Source organism: Hemiscyllium ocellatum, chromosome 23 (genome assembly GCF_020745735.1).
Source record: "Hemiscyllium ocellatum isolate sHemOce1 chromosome 23, sHemOce1.pat.X.cur, whole genome shotgun sequence".
Taxonomy (NCBI): Eukaryota; Metazoa; Chordata; class Chondrichthyes; order Orectolobiformes; family Hemiscylliidae; genus Hemiscyllium; species Hemiscyllium ocellatum.
Window position 1 is genome coordinate 49,538,909 of NC_083423.1, and position 22,051 is coordinate 49,560,959.

At 39.8% G+C, this 22,051-nt stretch overlaps 1 protein-coding gene across 5 annotated transcripts in view; it reads left to right on the forward strand.

The window, feature by feature from the left end:
* Positions 1–14,492, forward strand: part of aebp2 (AE binding protein 2) — a 77,502-nt gene extending 63,010 nt beyond the window's left edge. The window contains exons 8-10 of one of the 5 annotated variants that reach the window (XR_009645939.1): positions 1,538–1,627; positions 12,037–12,091; positions 13,139–14,492. Coding sequence is in view for 3 of the 5 variants with exons in the window: in XM_060843230.1 (XP_060699213.1) it covers positions 1,538–1,589 (52 nt within the window). In the remaining 2 variants the exon portion in view is untranslated. Of the gene's footprint in view, positions 1–1,537; positions 1,628–12,036; positions 12,092–12,660; positions 12,940–13,138 lie in introns of those variants that run through there. The other 4 variants (XR_009645940.1, XM_060843230.1, XM_060843233.1 and 1 more) reach the window with 4 other exon arrangements.
* The last annotated feature ends 7,559 nt before the right edge of the window (positions 14,493–22,051 follow it).

The window sequence follows — 22,051 nt, forward strand, 5'->3', positions numbered from 1 at the left end:
ACTGATTTGGCGCGAAAGTTTACAATGCATCAGGTCAGGATCAGGTGACAACCTCCCTTTGTGTGCAGCTCAGCTGAGCTCTGTTCTCCTGTAGCATTTGTGGAATATAGTTATATACCTAGTTGACCAGTGTGATTTTAATCAACTTTTGAATCTGGCATCTTTAATTAAAGATGTATCATGTAAGCTGTATCATATTTTCTACTTTTTTGTATGTATGTATAAAAGCTTACTAATTCATTTTTGTTTCTATTGTCTTTATCCGATAACTACCATAACTAGTTTTTTTTAAAAGATCAATTGGGCTTCTACTAATGATATTTTGGACTGTTCCATGAATTTCAGCCCCTCCGAGATAGTATCCATGTAATAGTTGACCCCATAAATTTAACCTTAAAGCCTTAATGAAAATTCAACTTTTACATGAGTATATCTGATACTTGTTTTCCTGCTGATAGGATTTTTGTTAACCATTCCGTAATGTTGCAATTCTAGAAAGTTGAACAGTTATGAAGATCACAATTTGTCCATTCATGCTGAACTATAAAAACAGCCTTAGCTTATATTGTAAACGCCCAATGCGCATCTCATTCTCTCTTCTTATTTTAACACATGCATTCTAACATCTTTTACTGTTCCTTTACCCACCTGCTTTCCTGCTTAAAAGCTGTCTGCAAAAGTTGACATTCTCATTCAATGGAAAGATTTATATTATTAATACATGACATCAGTCCAAATGTCTTTGTGCAGAATACTGCAAAACTCGATTCTAATGATGACAGCAATGGGCAACTTATCTCCAGAATAAAGTACTCGCTTGATATTATATGTAGTGAAGGTCCCAATAATCCAGTGGGTAAATCCCTTTAGATCTGGAGGAAGGTGTTACATAATTTCAAGTTTCTACTTTGTGATGGACAGAGATTTTGTTGTAGTGTGGTGCTGGAAAAGCACAGCCGATCAGGCCGCATCTGAGGAGCAGGAGAAATGATGTTTTGGGCATAAGCCAGCCTGATAAAGGGCTTATGACAGAAATGTCGATTCTCCTGTTTCTCGGATGCTGTCTGATCTGTACTTTTCCAGCACCCCACACTCGATTCTGATCTCCAGTATAAGCAGTCCTCACTTTCTCTTAGTAAATTCTGTTGTATTCCATATTGAGATTTCTGGGCTTTATTATCAAAAGAGGGAAATTGAATTTGGGTGTTAGACTTCAAATGTTATCTTTCCATGTTAATAGAAAATGTATTATTCTTGTCAAACTTTATACCAACTTATTGTTGCTAAGTAAATTGAAAATGGAGATAGGTGATTGTAGATTTATATTTAAGAGCACTGTATTCTCCAAACTTACCTATGCAATCTGTGTGGCTGTTATTCATATTTCCATCTTCAGTTTAAGAAGCAGTTTTTTTTTCTTCTGGTAAAAGTAGGAATAAGGTCTTGACTGCACGCACATAGTCCAATTTTTGTGCTGCAGCCGGGTACTGTACTTCTGAATAATTCAGCTTTGAGCTGTTTTTACTTGTACTGACAGGCCGACTGGCTCCTTACAACATTATGAACATGGCTCCATGGTTGACACATGACAACTAAACTTCACTTAAGTCTAGAAGAAGCAGCACAGGTAGGGGCTAAAAATAAAACTCAATCTACATTCTACAAATATTGTTGCAAGTGTACTTTGAAGGCAGGTCACATTACTACACAAGTAGGGATTTTGTTCTTGAAACTTTTAAAGACCGTGACTTAATGCAGTTCACGCCTTGCATCTCTGTGAACAATTTGATTCTAATCTGTGATAAATTGTGATAAACGTCTCTCTCACTTCCATTTTCCACTTACCTGATCCTTCACAACTAAACCAATGCAATCCATAAACTCCAGTCCATTACTGGTCTCTAAATGGCTCTTAAATATCAGGAAATAACAGTTCATTGGTGTTACAACTCTAATTTTTAAAATGTATTTCAAGTCAAAATGCTGAAGTGCTGTAGCACCAACAATGAAATTTGGTTTGTAATTCCAAACTCTGTAGTTGTTATATTTATACTTTCATGTTATCAAAATACATAGCTACAATATTTAAGAAACAACCCATCTGATAAGCATGCAGTTAATTTTTAACTTTCTGCTAAATGTTATACAGAAGCAATTTGTGATTTATAGTGGAGACTAAACGAAAAAAATTGTTGAAAGAGTGGAAACAAATGCAAGGGTGAATTTCAAAACTGTTGAGCCTAAAAATTTGTTAATCTGTCAGTGAAGATCTTACAATTTGCTTTTTTGTTAGTTACACTTCTGTTTAGTTAATGAAACAGGAAATTTTTAATCATGTGTAAAAGCATTATTTTTATTATGCTATCCATCTTCACATTTTCTCTACAATGGTCTAATATCTGCAGTACATAGTTTTTCTTCCCGCTCCCCCTTTGACGGAGTATCCTAACTCGTTAGAAAAGTCAGAAAAATGTGATGTGGTTAAGAAAGGAATCTTGACGTTGTTAATTCCCTTCTCCCACCTTTCCTGACTTTCATAGTATGGCCTTGATTTTGCCATTATTAGTTTCACTACTGTGTCCAGCTTGTCCTTTTGAGCTACAGATCTGCTTTGCATTATTGTCATTGGGTATATGTGGAGAAGAGGAAGTTTTGCTTTATCGTCTTAAAACTGTAGTTGGATTACGTCAGAATAATATGTAGAGTTTTGGGAGCCACGTCTTGGAGTGTGTGTGTTGGCCTTGCATGGAGTTCAGTACACATTCACTAGATTGTACCAAATTCTAAATGTTATTATGAAGAGAAATTACTTGAACTGGATTTTTAGCATTCACCAAAATATACAAAATTAAGTGCTGATTACGGAAAGGCATTTGATAATGTCACGCAAGCTTATTAAGGTGGAAACATATGGGATTAAAAGAAAAGTGTGTTTCAGATTTAAAATCAACCTGCGAGCAGGCTGCAACATATGTTGATTTTTCAGAACATTGCTATACAGTGGTGTCGCTTGATCCAATTTCTCAGAAATAAATATTATAAATAACCTTAATTTGGATGCAGGGGACAACATTATAAATTTATAGATTACAGTTTTACAAAGTTCTACATAAAAAGTGATGAGGTTATCTATAGGCTTCAGGGTGGAGGATTGGGCAGAAGACTGGCAGTTGGTGTTCAGTGATCAACTTGTGAAGTGTTGCTCTTCAGTGTGACCAGTGTGGAAAGAAAGTATCGTATGGTTTGTTTCAAAAGTGTAGATGAGAGATTTTGAATGTACAATTCTCTTGGATTGCTTTGGGGAGGTTGGGGGGGGTGTGAGAGACGAAGGAAACACATGGTGAGGTGGTGAGGTAATTGCAAGAGAGAGGGAGAGAACCTGCACGGTTACTGCCTTTGTTTGAATTCATGTATCACTGGACATCGGAGTGTATCTGGGCAAATTAACAAACAGTGGAATTCACAACTGATCTTGGAGGAACTGTTGGACGAAGCTCACAGCACAGAATCGGATAAGTTAATCGTTGTATTAAGTGTGGCCTACAGAGATTCTGCAGTAGTGAGTAGAGTGGGTTCTTGATTGTGTTTTTGGAGATAAGTCTCTGATTAAACTTAAAGTATAAGCCATAACTACTAATTTAACCTGGGGCAGTGTTTGTAGAGGAATAAGACGGTGTTATTTTCTGGGTCTGTAGACTGTGAAGGAGCAAAGATGACCTTAAATAGAGTGGGAGATGTGAGAGTTTAAAGAGAGTTTAAGGGTTAATGTGGATTATATCTGCCATAAATGCTGTTGGCTGTGAATCTTCTAGGAGAAAGTGAGGACTGCACATGCTGGAGATCAGAGCTGAAAATGTGTTGCTGGAAAAGCGCAGCATTTCAGGCAGCATCCAAGGAGCAGGAGAAACGACTTTTTGGGCATGAGCCCTTCTTCAGGCTCATGAAGAAGGGCTCATGCCCGAAACGTCAATTCTCCTGCTTCTTGGATGCTGCCTGACCTGCTGCGCTTTTCCAGCAACACATTTTTGGCTGTGAATCTTATCAGATCGAATGGATCAGTTGGAGAGACCGTTAGAAGCAATGAGCTATTTGCAACAGCAACAGTATGGGATGGATGGCAGTGATAGGAAGGGGGGGAAAGTCTCAGATACAGTCACATGGGTTAACTCCAGTTAGGGTAAGAGAGGTAGGCACCAAGGGCAGGAGTCTTTTGTGGGCATACCCATTTCAAACAGGTATGCTGTTTTGGAAAATGTAGGGGGTGATAGATTCTCAGGGGAATGTAGCACGAACAACCAAGTTTCTGGTATTGAGACTGGCTGTAATGCAACGAGGGGTATGTCAGGTTCCAAGAGATCAATTATGTTAGAGGATTCTCTAGTCCGAGGTACAGACAGATCTTTCTGTGGACAGCAGAGATAAATCAGAATGGTGTGTTGCTTCGCTGGTGCCAGGATCAAGGATGTCTCAGAGGGTGCAGAATGTTCTCACGGGGGAGCATGGCCAGCAAGGGGTCATTGTACACGTTGGAACCAATGACATAGGAAGGGCAAAGGTTGAGATTCTGAAGGGAGATTGCACAGAGTTAGGCAGAAATTTAAAAATCAAGTCCTCAAGAGTAGTAATATCTGGATTATTCCTGGTGCTATGAGCTAGTGAGGGGAGAAATAGGAGGATAGAGCAGATGAATGCATGGCTGAGGAGCTGGTGTATGGGAGAAGGATTCACATTTTTGAATCATTGGAATCTCTTTTGGGGTAGAAGTGACCTGTACAAGAAGGACGGATTGCACCTAAATTAAAAGGGGACTAATATACTGGCAGGGAAATTTGCGAGAGCTGCTCGGGAGGATATAAAATAGTAAGATGGGGGGGTGGGACCCAGGAAGATAGTGAGGAAAGAGATCAATCTGAGACGGTTGTGAACAGGAGTGAGACCAACAGTCAGGGCAGGCAGGGACAAGGTAGGACTAATAAATTAAACTGCATTTATTTCAATGCAAGGGGCCTAACAGGCATTTTTGATAAGGGATAGCGTTACAGCTGTGCTGAGGGAGGATATTCTTGGAAATACATCCAGGGAAGTTATTTGGGTGGAACTGAGAGATATGAAAAGGATGATGACCTTATAGGGATTGTATTATAGACCACTTAATTGTCAGAGGGAAATTGAGAAACAAACTTGTAAGGAGATCTCAGCTATCTGTAAGAATAATAGGGTGATTATGGTAGGGGATTTTAACTTTCCAAACATAGACTGGGACTGCCATAGTGTTAAAGGTTTAGATGGAGAGGAATTTGTGTGTAGAAGGCAATTTTCTGATTTAGTATGTGGATGTACCTACTAGAGAAGGTGCAAAACTTTACCTACTCTTGGGAGATAAGGTGACTGAGGTCAGTGGGGGAGCACTTTGGGGCCAGCGACCATAATACTATTAATTTAAAATAGTGATGGAAAAGGATAGAGGTGCCAGAAGACTGGAGGTTGGCTAACGTGGTGTCACTGTTTTAAGATGGATGGTAAGGACAAGCCAAGGAACTATAGGCCAGTGAGCCTGACGTCAGTGGTGGGCAAGTTGTTGGAGGGAATCCTGAGGGACAAGATGTACATGTATTTGGAAAGGCAAGCTCTGATTAGGGATAGTTAACGTGGCTTTGTACATGGGAAATCATGTCTCACAAACTTGATTGAGTTTTTTGAAGAAGTAACAAAGAGGCTTGATTAGGGCAGAGTGGTGGACGTGATCTATCTGGACTTCAGTAAGGCGTTTGACAAGGTTCCCTATGGGAGACTGGTAAGCAAGGTTAGGTCTCATGGAATATGGGGAAAACTAGCCATTTGGATACAGAACTGGCTCAAAGGTAGAAGACAGAGGGTGGTGGTGGTCGGTTGTTTTTCAGACAGGAGGCCTGTGACGAGTGGAGTGCCACAAAGATTGATGCTGGGTCCTCTACTTTTTGTCATTTATGTAAATTATTTGGATGTGAACATAGGAGTTAGTGAATTTGCAGATGACACCAAAATTGGAGGTGTAGTGGACAGTGAAGAGGGTCACCTCAGATTACAACAGGATCTTGACCAGATGGGCCAATGAGCAGAGAAGTGGCAGATGGAGTTTAATTCAGGTAAATGCGAGGTGCTGCATTTTGGGAAAACACTTAATGCTAAGACCCTAGGGCGTGTTGCTGAACAAAAAAACCTTGGAATGCAGGTTCATAGCTCCTTGAAAGTGGAGTCGCAGGTAGACAGGATAGTGAAGGCGGCATTTGGTATGCTTTGCTTTATTGGTCAGAGTATTGAGTACAGGAGTTAGGAGGTCATTTTTGGGACCATTGTTTAGGCCATTGTTGGAATATTGTGTGCAATTCTGGTCTCCTTCCTATTGGAAAGATGTTGTGAAACTTGAAAGGGTTCAGAAAGATTTAAGAGGATGCTGCCAGAGCAGGAGGATTTGAGCTATAGGGAGAGGCTGGGGCTGTATTCCCTAGAGCATCGGAGGCTGAGGGGTGACCTTTATAGAGGTTTACAAAATTGAGGGGCATGGATAGGGTATATAGGCCAAGTCTTTTCCCTGGCGTCAGGGAGTACAGAACTAGAGGGCATTGGTTTAGGGTGAGAGGGGAAAGATATAAAAGAGACCTAAGGGGCAACTTTTTCACACAGGGTGGCACATGTATGGAATGAGATGCAGAGGAAGTGGTGGAGGCTGGTGCAATTTCAACATTTGAGGCATTTGGATGGGTATATGACTAGGAAGGGTTTGGAGGGATATGGACCAAGTGCTGGCAGGTTGGATTGGGTTGGGATGGACGGGTTGGACCGGAGGATCTGTTTCCATGCTACACATCTCTATGACCCTATAAAGGTGGCAGTGCATGTTAGTTAGGTGATCTTGAAAAAAAGCTTGTTTGTAAATGGAGGAATAGAATAATCAAAAGAGCTTTTAGAATTTTCTCTGCCTCAGCAGGAGGACTGGACAATTCTAGCCACTTCCTTTTGAGGAAAGATGCAAATTCCTTGAGAATATGTAGATTCATCTGTATGTAACCAGAGATTCGATGCTCCTCTGATGCTGCCTGACCTGTGCTTTTCCAGCACCATACTCGAATGAGCAGGTTACAGGATTGCAGAAAAAAGGCTGCAAGTGACCCTAAGTATAACTGTTCTTTCTAAGAGTCAGCACCGGCAAACAGCCTAAGTAGGTTATTAGATTTGGCTGAGGTTCTAAGGTTTTGAAAGGATTTTTCTTCACTGGTGGGGATATTTAGAACAAGAGCATAGCCCTAATCAGCCAGGCCATTCAGAAGAGAAGTTAGGAAATTCATGACCTAAATGGTGGTAGACATTTGGAACATAAATGTGACTATGATCTTAATTAATTATTTTAAATCTGAATTTTTTGTTGAAATTAAAGATATGAGGCCAAGCAAGGTAGGTGGGTAAATTAAACGACAGATCATTTGTGATCTGACTGAATAATGGAAAGGCCTACACCTACAGTGTTCAATGTTCCTCACACTTAATAGCATTCTCTGAGCTGATGGCAAGTGTGGTAGAGTGGCTGAGATAGAATTCACATACAATTAAGAGAATGATTCGGGCATAAGCCCTACATCCTGATGAAGGGCTGATGTCTGAGACATTGATTCTCCTACTCTCAGATGCTGCCTGACTTGCTGTGCTTTTCCAGCACCACACACTCGACTCTGATCTCCAGCATCTGCAGTCCTTACTTTTTCCAGAATTAATGTGCAGTCAAGGGAGCCTAAAGCTTTTGCTTTATATTTGCTAAATATTTGGATATCAAGACATCCTAATCATTAATTAATTCTGCCACCTTGAAGGAACTTTTAAATATATTAATAATCGAGTACTGTGGATGCTTGAGATCTGAAATGAAAATAGAAAATGCTCTGGAAACTCAGCAGGCCTAACAGCATCTGTGAAGAGAATGTTAACTCTGTTTCACTCTCCAGTGAACTCCAGTTTTGAACAGGGATTTAATTTCTATCAAATGTCACACTTGAGTTTCTCTAGCATTTTTCTTTAAGTTAAAGAAATTAATGTGCCAGGAGCATTGTCTTGGCTTTTAATCTCAGGAATACCCATTTCCAGCTTGATCAGGCTTATTGGTAAACTGTTAACTTTGGCTTGATGTATCTGTCTCCTTTTACTTAAAACTAAAAATCACACACCACCAAGTTATAGTCCAACAAGCTTTTGGAGTGCTGCTCCTTCGTCAGCAGCATTCCGAAAGTTATTACTTCCAAATGAACCTGTTGGACTATAACCTGGTGTTGTGATTTTAAACTTTGTCCACCCCAGGCCAACACCAGCACCTCCACATCATTACTTAAAATTGGTGAACTGAAAGCAACTCAAAAATTGTTTTGAATTCTGATTGAAGTTGTATCTGACTGGAAAACCTAATACACATTTTGAACAAATGTAAAGCATCAGCTGCAGTGGAAAATTGAGTGTTATGCTCCCTATTCCCCCCACCCCTAAATTAACCGAGGTAGTTAAGTATGTTTGTTAATGCCAAGAATCAAGAATTGGAAGTAATGGGTTAGAGAAATGATGAATCCTAATTGAAGGTGAGTTAGTTCCCATTGTAATACTTTATCCTCAGCTCTGTCAATGTCAAATATTCACTTTAATTTATTACTTGATCACTCACCTGAGCATTTGAATTTGACTGACAAAAACCACAAGTACCTCTCCCAACCATATATTTATTTAGGCAATAACTGATGCAACCTTGTACCCAGATTGATGAATTGGAAACTCCATCTGGATATTGCTGTAAGGCATTTTTTAACATATTAGCATCATAACTACTAGACAAAACTTTTTTGCCCTTGGAGCTGTGCTCCAATTATCATGACATTTTGGTAGAAATTAAATCCCTGTTCAAAACTGGAGTACCCACTCTGTCTATCTTTCTTTGATTCTGAGGTTGTTTCTGTAAAAAGTACTACCTTGCAAATTGGTAACACCCATCAGAATGATTTTACTCCTGTCCTAGCTAATGCAACACAGCAACAAAAGCCTGAGTTTATCTAACTGAAATTTTCAGTGTACAAGAACATGGCATTGGGACTTGGAGCAGTTGTGTTCATGGCAAAGTGGGCATTCTTATTAGATTCGTTCAAATTCTGTTACTGTGGAAGGTGCAGAAATAGTAACAGTTCTTATCAGAGCAATGACACTCATTCAAGGAGGGAAGAGCGAGAGTACAGTACAAATATACTCCCATAAAGTGAAAGGGTGAGACTGAGACCAAAGAATCATAGATGTAAAGGGGCAAAAAGGTTTAGGGTGAGGGCTTAATACAGCAGAGTCCCTAGACTACAAAAAGTGCATGGGATGAATTTAAAACGAAATTAGGAAAAGTTGGAATGCATGTGAGAATAAATTAGTGAGTAAAACTGAAGAGTTTTAAATTTGTATGAAACCAGAGAATAACTAAGGAAAGAATAGGGCCACTCTGGGACCATTGAGATAATCTGTGCATGAGATGAAAGATGTGGACACAGTCCTCAATGGATAATTTGCATTGGCCTTCACAATGAAAAGTGATACTGGATTAAAAATCAGGATGGAGGACTGTGAAATATTAAAAGAAATCAAGCATAGGGAGGCAGTGCTAGTGGGTTTAACAGTTTTAAAACTTAATGCATCCACAGGCCTCAATGACCTGTATGTCTGCCTGTTAGGGGAGGCAAAGGGAGCCATTGCAATAATTTTCAGAACATCTCTGGTGACAGATCTGGTACCAGAGGGCTGGAAAACTATTTAATGTTCTCCATTTTTTTAAAAATGAGGAATAGACCAGCAAATCTCAAATCAGTCCATCTGACCTTAGTGGGAACATTAGAAAGGACAAAATATATTTGCACTTGGGGAGAAACGTGGGTCAGTCAGCAAGCATTGACATGGATTTAGTAGAACGTTATTTTTGATAAATTTTATTGAATTTTATTAAAGGGTGCCACTAGTAACGTTTGGTGTGGCTTTAGTAGACTAGTCAAGAAGGTAAGAGGCCATGGATTCCGATTCAAATTGAGCATTGGATCCAAAATTGGCTGAGAGGTGGGAAGCAGATGGCGATTGTCGAAGGATGTTTGTGTGACTGGAACTCTGTTTCCAATGCATTTTTGCAGTATTCCACACTGGGGCCCATCCTGCTTGTAGCACACACGAATGGATTGGACTTCAATGTACATTGTGCATCCATTAAGTTAGAATAATAGAAAGGCAATAGTGAACAGAAGGATATTGACAAACTGGTCATGTGGGCAGACTAGTGGCAAGTGGAACTCAACGTGGAGAAGTGAGAGGTAATGCTCTTGAAAGGACTAACAAGACAAGGGAATTTCACTTTGAATTGTAGAACTCTGGAAAATATTGCATATCACAGGAACTTTGTACACTGTAGATCCATGAAGGCAGCAGGGCAGGTAGATGAGTAGTTGAGAGGTTGAGATTCCTACCTTATTTAATCAAGGTGTGGAATTTTTAAAAAATGAGAAAATTATGCTGGCCAGACCACAACTGGAGTGCTCTGTGCCACATTCGGGGCAGCATGGTGGCTCAGTGGTTAGCACTACTGCCTCGGCGCCAAGGACCCAGGTTCCATTCCAGCCTTGGGCAACTGTCTGTGTGGAGTTTGGACGTTCTGCCCGTGTCTGTGTGGGTTTCCTCCCAAAGTTGAAAGATGTGCAGACCAGGTGAATTGGCCATTCTAAATTGCCCATTGTGTTAGGTGCATTAGTCAGAAGGAAATGAGTCTAGGTGGGTAACTCTTCAGAGGGTTGGTGTGGATCTGTTGGGCTGAAGGGCCTGTTTCCACACTGTGGGGAATCTAATCATTATAGGAAGGAGTAAGTGAGGACTGCAGATGCTGGAGATCAGAGTCACAAAGTGTGGTGCTGGCAAAGCACAGCCGGTCAGGCAGCATTCCTGATGAAGAGCTTATGCTCAATGTCGACTCTCCCACTCACTGGATGCTGCCAGACTGGCTGTGCTTTTCCAGCCCCACACTTTTTGACATTATCAGAAGGATATGACTGCACTAGAGGAGAGGCAGAAGAGATTTAGCAGGATGCTACCTGTGCTGTAGGATCTGAGCTAACAGGAAAGATCAGATAGGCCCAGGTTTGTTTCTCTTGGAGCAGCAATGGTTGACAGTGGAATTAAAAGTGGTGTGTAAGACTTTGGGGCACAGAATGGATGGGGTGTTGCTGTTTCCATTAGAAGATGTTTCACTAACCAGAGGGCATTGAATGTAAGAGCTAGAAGGCTAAAAGAGTTGCTGAGAATCTCTTCACTGGGAATCTGGAACTCTGCCTGAAAGGGTGGTTAAGTCAGGAAACCCTTGAAACATTTAAGCAATATTTAGGTATTCACAGGGAAACAAGGGCCTAGTGATGTGATCACTGCACTGTTACTCCAGAGACCCAGAGTTTGAATCCTGGCATGGCAGATGAATTTGAATTCAATGACCATGAATCTATTGTCGATTGTCAGGAAAAGCCCATCTGGTTCTCTAATGTCCTTCAGGTTATGAACTGCCATCCTTACCTCATCTGCCTTACATGTGACTCCAGACCCACCGCATGTGGTTCACTCTTAACTGCTCTCTGGGCAATTATGAATGGGCAGTAAGTGCTGGTCTAGCCAGTAACACCCTCATCCTGTGAATGGAATTTTTTAAAAAATCTTGTACCTATCATCTTCAGTTCAGCGAGCCAAGAGATGAAAAATTGGATTAGTGTAGTCAGGTCTTTGAGTGATTCAGGCATGACAGGGCGAATGGCCTCCCACAATGCTGTCAACACCGAGCACCCTCTGTGAAGGAGGAGTGGGGGCAACCAGGGTAGCTGAAGCCTTAATTTTTTTTTTGTGTGTGAAGGTGAAATGCAGAGAGAGAGATGATCTTCAATTTGCATAACTAGGTAAAAATCAGCATCCTGCGTTCAGTTTCTTTCAACAATTTTCAGGAATCTATTTACAACTTTATATTTTTCCTAGTTACAGACATAATTCCTGGAAAATCAGGATTAATGTTGCATCATTTTTACATAAGGTATGCATTTAACTATTTATTTTGGTGAATGCATAAAAAGAGAGTATGGAAAATTTTTATGATTAACAAAACATTTTGTTTATAGATTAAGTTATAAGATTTGATATTTGTTTGTATACGATCTTTGGTATTTGTCTTATCTATGTAAAGAAGAAACTCAATTTAAACAAAAAAGCACAAATCCAGAAGGTAATGTTACGCTGTGTGTCATCTAAAAATGCATTAGTGAGAAAAGGAGCTCCCAAAATCAAAAAAAAAACAGCCCTTGAGAAAGTCTCTTGAGCAAAAAAATAATTTGGCCCCTAATATGGGGATGTGTTAGACATTGTTTTGCTGTCAGCTGTTCATTCTTTTGTTCTGTGAATTTGAATAGTTCACTTGTGAGAAAGGAGTCACTCCCTTGACATGCCCATTGGAAGTAGTTGTCAATGTTTAACTCATTGGGCATGTGTCTGTGTCTCGGCAAATAGGTGGCAGCCATTGTCATTTTTTATGTGCTTTTGAAAAATCAAAAGGTAAGCATACCAAAAGTCTGCTGGATCTGTTTGTTTCCCTCATTATTTTTGCAGATTTGTTATCTTGTTCCAAAGATCTGTGGATGATGCAATCTGATTAAAATTCCAGCCTGTAAATTAAGGTATTGTTTTGTAAATGAAGCAGAGAAGTTTACAGGTGAGCATTTTGCCTATCTGCGTCAGTACTGACTCTGCTAGGCAGTCCAAACTAAAGCCACTGACCTGCTCTCTCCTCATGACTTCCAGTGCTTCAAGTGTTTATTCCATCTGCTGTTTAAAAGATGCAGTGATCTCTCTGAAAACTACTGCCTGCAGCACATGAAAATATGTTTGCCCCATAATAAATATTTGGCAATGAATGTGCTAACCTTTTAACAAGTGGTTACAAAATCATGTCATGAGCAAGGGTTAAATATCATACTTAGTCATTTCACTTCTGTTGAGTTTTGTTTAACTACTTTCAGATCATATTGCAATTAGCCTTAGAGGCAAGATTTTGATTTTTAAATTTTTCTTTTTCCCTCCTTTTTAGGACAATGCCACAGAAAAGGCTGAAAAGGAGGTAAGGTCCAATCTGGGAACCAGAATGGTGTCAAAATTAGTCGCCATGACTCGAATAGAATATTGCACATTAGAATCACTTTTTTTCTCCCAGTCCTAGCTGATTATTTGTACTAAAAGCAGACTTTGGGAGAATGGATCTGAAGCTTCGCACTCCACCTCTTCGAGATGAGACGGTACAATGGGAAAAGTTCTACAGGGAATGTTTGGCATCTAACAAGGGGGGATGTGCAATGAGAAACTTCCTCCTTGGAACTTGTTTACTCGCTGCTTCAAGCTGTGCCCCTTTCTAATCTAAAATCAAGATATAAAATTTCATTGAGGATTTTTAAAAAATCCAACTGTCCCACTTTGATCAGAAATGCAGATTTTTTTATTAATTTCTCCCAATTGCTACTTGTGTAACAACCTCAGTTTAATTAGATACTTTAATGGTTTTCTATAATTTCTTCATTTCAAATAACTTTACAGTAAAAGTTCATGAATTAAGATTTGTGAACTTTAAACATCTTGTGTTTACCTTGAAAATGATCTCAAATGTTGAAAATTAATTTCTGCTGCCAATTTAGGTTGTTGATCTGATGGGGGAATAAAAGCTGGAAAGTTTTATTTCAATGCACCAAAGCTTGCTGCATAGAAGATCCTTAGAGACGAGATTAACCAAGTGATTGCATTGTTGATAATCTTCATGCTTGCGTGTGTGTCACGTGAAAGAGCCTGTATTTTTACTTGTATGAAGATGGGAAAAATTCTAGATTATTCTGTAACATCCTAGTCTTAGGTTCAGAAGGCGCAAAGAGTTGCATATAGATAATAGTAAATTGCTTGTAAATATTTCTGCAGATTTGTAATATATTTTTATACTTTAAAATGTACTGTAGATTTCAATTTTGGTTTACCTTTTAGAAGCATGGAAGCAAATTTTGAAATGTATATATTACGGTAGAACAAATGTTGAAGGATAATGTAATTTTCTTGAGCTGCCAGAATAACTGTTAACAAAAACCCCACAAAAAGCACCTTGCCTAATTATAAATATAAAGTGACATTTGTGGTTTTCTGCAAATGCCAATTACTACTGCTAATGTCTTAATGTATTGTGCAAGATGTAAACAGCATGACTTGGATTGTGTCTTTAAACTTAGATTTCCTGGACAGAGGCAGGCTTTTTAAAAAAGCCTGTAGTACCCTTGTTTCGCACAGTTGTAAACCCTTCATACAATGTATCCTTACCTGAGCACTTCACCTGTATCCACTGCTTCCCATCCAAATCAAGTTGCTACTGCTTTTTCAGCTGCATTTTTATAATAAACTATAAAATGAAATATTTTGTATCTCCTGTCATGTTTAGTTGTATTCTATGTATAAATGTGCCCAGTTTGTATTGCCTAGCCAAATTCTACAAATCAAACTGAGATTCTATGAAACCAAAACCCTGACATAAAGTACAATTTTTAGCAAAGGAATAGAAGCTGGTCCATGTCTGTTTACCTGAGCCTCTCACTTCATTCTAATCATAGCAAGTCCCTTTTTTTTTACAAATGCTTATCTAACTTCCTTAAATAAATCAGTGGCTTATCAGTTGCAAATTTATAGACTTTCATGATGCTCATTGTGTTCAGTAATTCACCGTGAACACTTCAAGCAATTTGGATTTGAAGTGCAGGTTTGTTAATTGGATTTATGATTATTACACAATAAGAGCAAATCTAGATTAGCTTTCATTTCTGAAAAATAGATGGCTACCTTTTTATAGAAGAAAAGTTAAATAATAATGGTGGATTTGAGAGCTGCAGCAACACCAAATGAAACTATTTCTGAAATGAGGATTGAGCTCTGACTTTGGAGAAGAGAAATATTGTTAAAGATTGGTGCATTTGTGCAAAACGTTACTAAAACTTCCAATTTGTTGATTTAAAAGAAAATCTTGCTCAGTTTGCTGGTTTTAGAGTAAGATGCTACATTTTTCATCCCACAAAGGGAATTTTTGAGATGAATGCCAAAGAGGTGCTATGGGAAGCTAAGAGTATGATATTTATTTGGCCCAGTCCAGTATTGTTTGCACATTAAGAACTATCAATGGAACTCGTTTGTGAATTTAAAAATAGTGCCAGCAAGCTATGCAAATGAAAATATTTATGTGGCATCTTTTGTTCATAAATATTTTTAGCCACGCAAGTTTTCATCTGATTAAATTGGCACTGCAGCCAATTCTTTTTGATTAATTAACAGGATTGAGGTGCTACCTACCAGCAAGGCTAATACTTACTTGCCACTGTTTTTGGACTTGATAGTGAGCCATGCCACTTTGAATGCAACTGATTAGTTTCCAAGGTATTTCAGGGGCCAATTCAAAATTATCTATGTTGTGGGTGCACTGTCACACATAAGCCAGACATGGCAAAGACAGCAGATTTCCTCCCCTAAACACCAGATTGGTATTTACAGCAATCCAGTCATTTCATGGCCACAGTTATTCTCACTGGCTTTTTTATTTCGCCAGTTGATAGTCATAGAGTCCTACAGCACAGAAACAGGCCCTTTGGCCCAAACTGGTCAGTGCCAATCAAAATGTCCGTCCATGCTAACCCCATTTCCCTGCAATTGGCCCATATCCTTATAAACTTTTCATTATCCATGTATTTGTCCAAATGCCTTTTAAATGTTAATGTGTCTGCCTCAACCACATCCGCTGGCAGCACATTCCATACGCATACTACACTTTTTTTAAAAGTTGCCCCTCCACTTCTCTCGTATACTTTCCTCCAACCTTAAACTGATGCCTTCTCATCCTTGGTTCCGCAATCCTAGGAAAGGACTGAGTGCATTCGCCCTATCCATGCTTTCATGATTTTATACACTTCTATCAGGTGCCCCCTCCGTCACCAACGTTGTAAAGAAAACTGTCCCCACTTGTCCAACCTCTCCCTATAGCTCAGGTCATTGAGTCCTGGCAGCATCCTTGTAAATTTCTTCTGCACTCTTTCCAGTTTAATAACGTCCTTCCTATAACAAGGTGACAAGGTGAACACAATACTCCAAGTGCAGCCTCACCAATATCCTGTACAGCTGCAACATAGCTTCCCAGCTTCTCTACTCAATGCCCTGACTGATGAAGGCCAGTGTGCCAAAAGACGCCTTCACTGCCCTGTGACTTCACTTTCAGAGAACCGTGCACCTGAACTCCATGATCCCTTGTTCCATTACACTCCTTTAGGCCCTACCATTCAACATGAAACTCCTACCTTGATATGACTGTCCAAAATGCAAGACCTCACACTTAACTGTATTACACTCCGGCCCACTTCCCCAGCTGATCAAGGTTCTGCTGCAATTTCTGAGAACCTTTCTCACTGTCCACTATACCAACTATTTTAGTGTCATCAGCAAACTTACTAATCATGCCTTATACATTCTCATCCAAATCATTAATGTAGATAACAAACCATCAAGCCAGCTTTATATCCAATTTGCTAGCTCCCCCTAGATTCCATGTGATCTAACCTTCTAGAGCAGCCTAGCATGGTGAACCTTACCAAAGTCCTTACTGAAAACCATATCTACTACATTGACTACCCTGCTCTCCAACCTTTCTGGTCACGTCTTCAAAAAACTTGGGGCATAATCTCCTATAACAAATTTGTGAAGCATAACCTCTCCCATACACAGCCATGTGACTACTCCTAATCAAACCCTGACTTCCAAATGCATGTATGTCTTAACTCTCAGAATCCTCTCAGGCAACTTATCCACTGCAGATGTTAGGCTTACTGGTCTCTAGTTTCCAGGCTTTCCTTTGCAGCCCTTCTTGAATAATGGCACAAGATTTGCTACCTTCCAGTCTTCTAGAACCTTGCCCTTGATGCAAAAATATCAGCTAGGGCCCCTTCTCTAGCATCTTGCAGTGTTTTTGGGTATATCTGGTCAGAACCAGGAGATTTATTCACCTTCATATATTCAAATACATCCGACACCACCTCTGCTGTGATGTGGACTGTCCTCAAGATATCGCCACTAAGTTACCCAAGTTCCAAAGTGTCCATGTCTTTCTCCATGGTAGACGCAAGAGAGATATTCATTGAGAGCCTCACCTATCTGTGGTTCTACTTGTCAACTTTGATCCTTGAGGGACCTATTTTCACTCCAGTTATTCTTTTTCCTTTAATATACTTAACCTCTTTTGGATTCACCCTAATTTTCTCAAACAAGGCTATCTCATGCCCCCTTTTCACCCTCCTGATTTCCTCCTTCAGTAAACTCCTGTGTCCCCTGCAAACCTCCAGGGATTCCCTTGATCCCAACTGCCTCTACCTAAGTCACACCTTTTTTTTGGTGAAAGCCTCAATGTCATCCAGGCTTCCATATTCCTGCCAGCCTTGCCCATCACCCGCTCAGGATTATATTGACCTTGAACTCTAGTTCTCGCTTTAAAGGTCCTCCCACTTACCAGAGGTCCTTTTTGCCAGCAAACAAACTATAATTAAACCCACTGCAAGCTCCTTTCTTATTCCATAAAAAATTGCCAATATTGAACTTGAACCTGTGGACCAGTTTTGTCCCTCGCCATAACTATTTTTAATAGAACTGCTGTCACTGGTCCCAGGGTGCTCTCCTGCTGTCATCTCCATCACCTGTCCTGCCCTATTTTCCAAACGTAGGTCAGGTTTTGCCTTTTCCTGAGTAGGACCCTTTACATACTGCTTGAGGAAACTTCCCTGGACACAGTTAACAAATTCCACCCCAGATAAGCCCTTAACGCTCTGGCAGTCCCAGTCTTTGTTAGGAAAACTGAACTCCCTGGCTATGACAACACTTTTTTGCTCCTGCAAGACTCCCCAGTCTCCCTGCATATTTGTTTCTGTAATTCCTGTTGACTATTTGGGGGGCCTATAGTGCAACCAAGAACATCACCATCACCACCTTATTTCTTAGTGGCACCCACAAAGCCTCACTGGATGATACTTCAGTTATTTCATCTGACTACTGTTGTGATACTTGCCTTAATCAATAATGCAGCTTCCCTCTCCCCTCTTTCCACCACCTCGGTCCCACTTAAAGGACCTGTACCCCAGCATATTAAGCTATGTTTCAGTAATGAATATAATATCCAAATCCCATATACCTATCCACACCATGAGTTCATTGGCCTTAACTGTCAACCGTCTAGCATTGGAATTAATTGCAATTTAATCCAACAGGTGTTTCTTGCTCCCTGTCCTGTTCCAGCCTGACCTGTTTCTTCAACTTATTATTTCTGATTACAGTATCTCCTTTGAGCCTCGCATTTGCCACCCTGCTGTTGAGGATCCCACCTCTCTGCCAATCTAGTTTAAATCCTCCCTTGCAGCACTAGCAAATTTGGCTGTCAATATGTTGGTCCCTCTCCAGTTCAGATGCAAACTGTCCCTCTTGGACAGAAAAGATCCCAATGGTCTAACAATCTGAATCCCTGCCCCCAGCACCAATCCTCATTCATCTGCCATATCCTTCTGTTCTTAGCCTCACTAGCATGGGGGACTGGATATAATCCAGTGATTATCACCAACAAGGTCCTGGTTTTAACTTTTTCTTAGCACTCTATAATCACTTTGCAGGGTCTCCTCCCTATTTCTGCTTCTGTAATTTGTGCCAATGTGTGCAATGACTTCTGACTGTTGCCCCCTCCCCCTTGAGAATGTTCTGCAGCCACAGAACTTTGAATCGATACTTCCCAGCAAACTGTTGGATCTGAGTTCGTGATTCTGTATTGAAAGTCGAGGTGTCTGGATAAGCGAGTCCCATAAAGTAACCATGATATTCTGATATCATTGTTCATTATTGTGAAAGAAGTGTTAATTTAAAATGGCTTTGATTTTGTTGAAACTTAGTAGTTAAGCAAGAATACTACAAAAAATTTGTAATTCACTTGGGAAAATCTTTGATACTTTGCTATGATGTTGGTAAGGTGTCTAGTCTCTTCCTGCTCAGTGATGATGGACCATGCCACATCCAGTTGAAAAGGGCATACAAGTTGTTCTGCTGTAATGAGCATTTCATTAACATGAAATCATTGTAATTGATGAATTGGGGACACTTTCTAAAGTGCAAACTTTTAGAACATGTTGGCTGTAATGTGATTACATTGCCAAAACTTCAAATCCTGTTTCTGAAGTGTGATTTTTCAATACAGGTTTGCACAAGAACGCAACTATCCTGTTATAGATGAACTATCTGTCTAGGAAATGTTGCAAATATCCACTAGATTAGATAGCACCTGTGGTGAGAGACAATTAGCATTTCAGATGATTGGGTGAGTTTAACCCATTCATTTCCTTCTAAGCTTCATGTCTTTGTTTAAACGTTTGTTCATGATAGAAGATTGTGCATGTCCAAAAGTGGCCCACAGCTGAAATCTTTATCGCTAGAACAAAGATTTTGTGTGTAACAATAGTAATCTTCAAGTCAACTATTCCTACAAATAATGATTCCTAATCAAAAAACTGAAATTTACTCAACCCACTGTATTTGTACAGTCCACATTCCAGGTCAATGCACATGACTATATTATCCAGTCATAGAATCCCTTGAGTGTGGAAATAAGCCACTTGGCCCACCGACCCTCCCACCCAGACTCCTTCCCCAACCCTATTACTCCACATTTTCCATGAATGATGCACCTAACCTGCACATCCCTGAACACAATGGGCAGTTTAGGATGGCCAATTCACCTAACCTTCGGACTGTAGGAGGAAACCCAAGCAGACATGGGGAGAATGTGCAAACTCCAGCCTGAGGCTGGAATCGAACCCAGGTCCCTGGGCTTGTGAGGCAGCAATGCTAACCACTGGGCCACCATTCTGCTCCAGTCATATCATTAAAAGCAGCATGTATTTCACGATTAGTAATAAACCTGCACTGTCTGCTTCCCCTTTTTGTACAAATCAATAAGCTAACATCAGAGTAGTTCTTTCTATTTGAGCATTATTTAATTTGGTGATAAAGCTTATAAATACATGAAAATTGTTCATGGAATGTATAATAAACTAGCAGCGTGTGCAATGTAAAATTCAGATGTAACGTTTTAGTTATGTGAAGCCTTACTGAACACACTTTCTTCCTTTCTTTTCAGCCTTCAAAAGAAAGGCATATTGCTGCAGCAAGACCTTCAGTGTAGGACTGGGAATGCAAGGACATGTAATTTATTGCCAAAGGTTCAATTCTTCTTCAATTTGATCCATATATTGTCAATTTATGGCAATGTCCAAAATTAGTTCCATGAGAACTTTTAATCATATTCTGATGCGGGTGGGTTCGGAGGTTGCCATTAATAGATCAACTAATAATCACCATTTCATCTTCTGGATTGTGGCTGGAAAACATTGGTCTTCCCTCCCAAAGCCTTCCGCCACCCACTGTCTCCCTCCGGGTGGTGAAAATCCAACTCCCTTCTTGTGATAAGGAGATTACAATTATGTTGGACCAAAGTCAGGATGTAAAGCTATGTAATGCAGTTTATGACCCACTTATAATTCATCTGTCTGTTCTAGATTCCTCCAGGAAGAATGTTTTGAATGAGCTGATGTTCATTATAAGAAAGTTAATAGGAGTTTGATATGAGTTTAAACCTGAGACTTTGACAACGCAGCAGAGATAAAATCTATTTCTGCTGATTTGGCGAGTCAGGGATTTAAATTATAAATTTTAGGTAGTGATAAAAATGGAAGAGGTTAGATAATTTATTGAATGTTGGGGTTGTTCAGATATAAAATTGACAATCAAAATAAAAACAATCTAAATTGGCTTTGAAGGGCAAATGGGAAAATATCTGGAAATTAAGCAAAATATGAAATGAACAATGGAGATAAAATGATTTTCTAGTAAACCAACACTAATGTATTGATTGATTTGGCCACCTGTGCTTTTTAATCCACTCTTAAAATATGGTAATCTTATGCTGTAAGTCTTGTATTTGGTGTCCTTTTGGTCAATGTCTCGCTTTCTTGCTGAAGGCAGCAGAATTATTTGGTTGGCTATTTCAGGCGTCAGTTAAGAGTTCACCACATTATCATGGATTTGTGGAGACACAGACCATGCTGGGTAAGGATGGCAGATTTCCAAGCTTGTGACACAAATAAAACAGATGGGTTTTTTATGACAATCCAGCAGGTAAGTGTTCACTAATACTTATTGATAAACTTGTAGGTAACTTTTTCTAAATTTCAATCTTGTGAATTGACTACATCTAAGTTCCCCAGTTTGAAGTAACCATTACTCCAGGTGTCTGGCTTACAAGACCTGATGCTTATGCTAGCGTCACTACATAATGCTGTAAAAATCAGATCCTGTTTTTGAGATCAGGTTGGAGAAATGATTTGGAGATGCCGGTGTTGGACTGGGGTGTACAAAGTTTAAAAATCACCAACACCTTTTATAGTCCAAAAGGTTTATTTGGAAGCACAAACTTTGAGTGCCGCTCCGAAAGCTGGTGCTTCCAGTTAAACCTGTAGGACTATAATGTGGTGTTGTGATTTTTAAGGTTGGAGAAAGGCAGAATACGATACAGTGGAACCTTCTGTTCTTGCAAGGAACAGTTTAGCAACGTCTTTTTTCAACAAAAAAAACCTTGTTCTCAAATCCATCAATGACTGTGCTGCTATCCATCTCCTCCATGCCTACAAGTTCTGCATTCTGCTTTTGATCACTTTAGTACTGATGACTGTGCTTCAGCTGACTAAGCCCTAAGATTTGAAGCCCCTCCCCTCTACCTGTCTTCCTTCATTAAACTTGTTCCTTGAGCAAGCTTTTGGCAATCTGCCCTAATATTTCCTCCTGAGGCAGAGTATGAAATATTGTTTGATACTGCGCTGAATCTCCTTGATACTAAAGGCAAGGTATGTAATTTTAA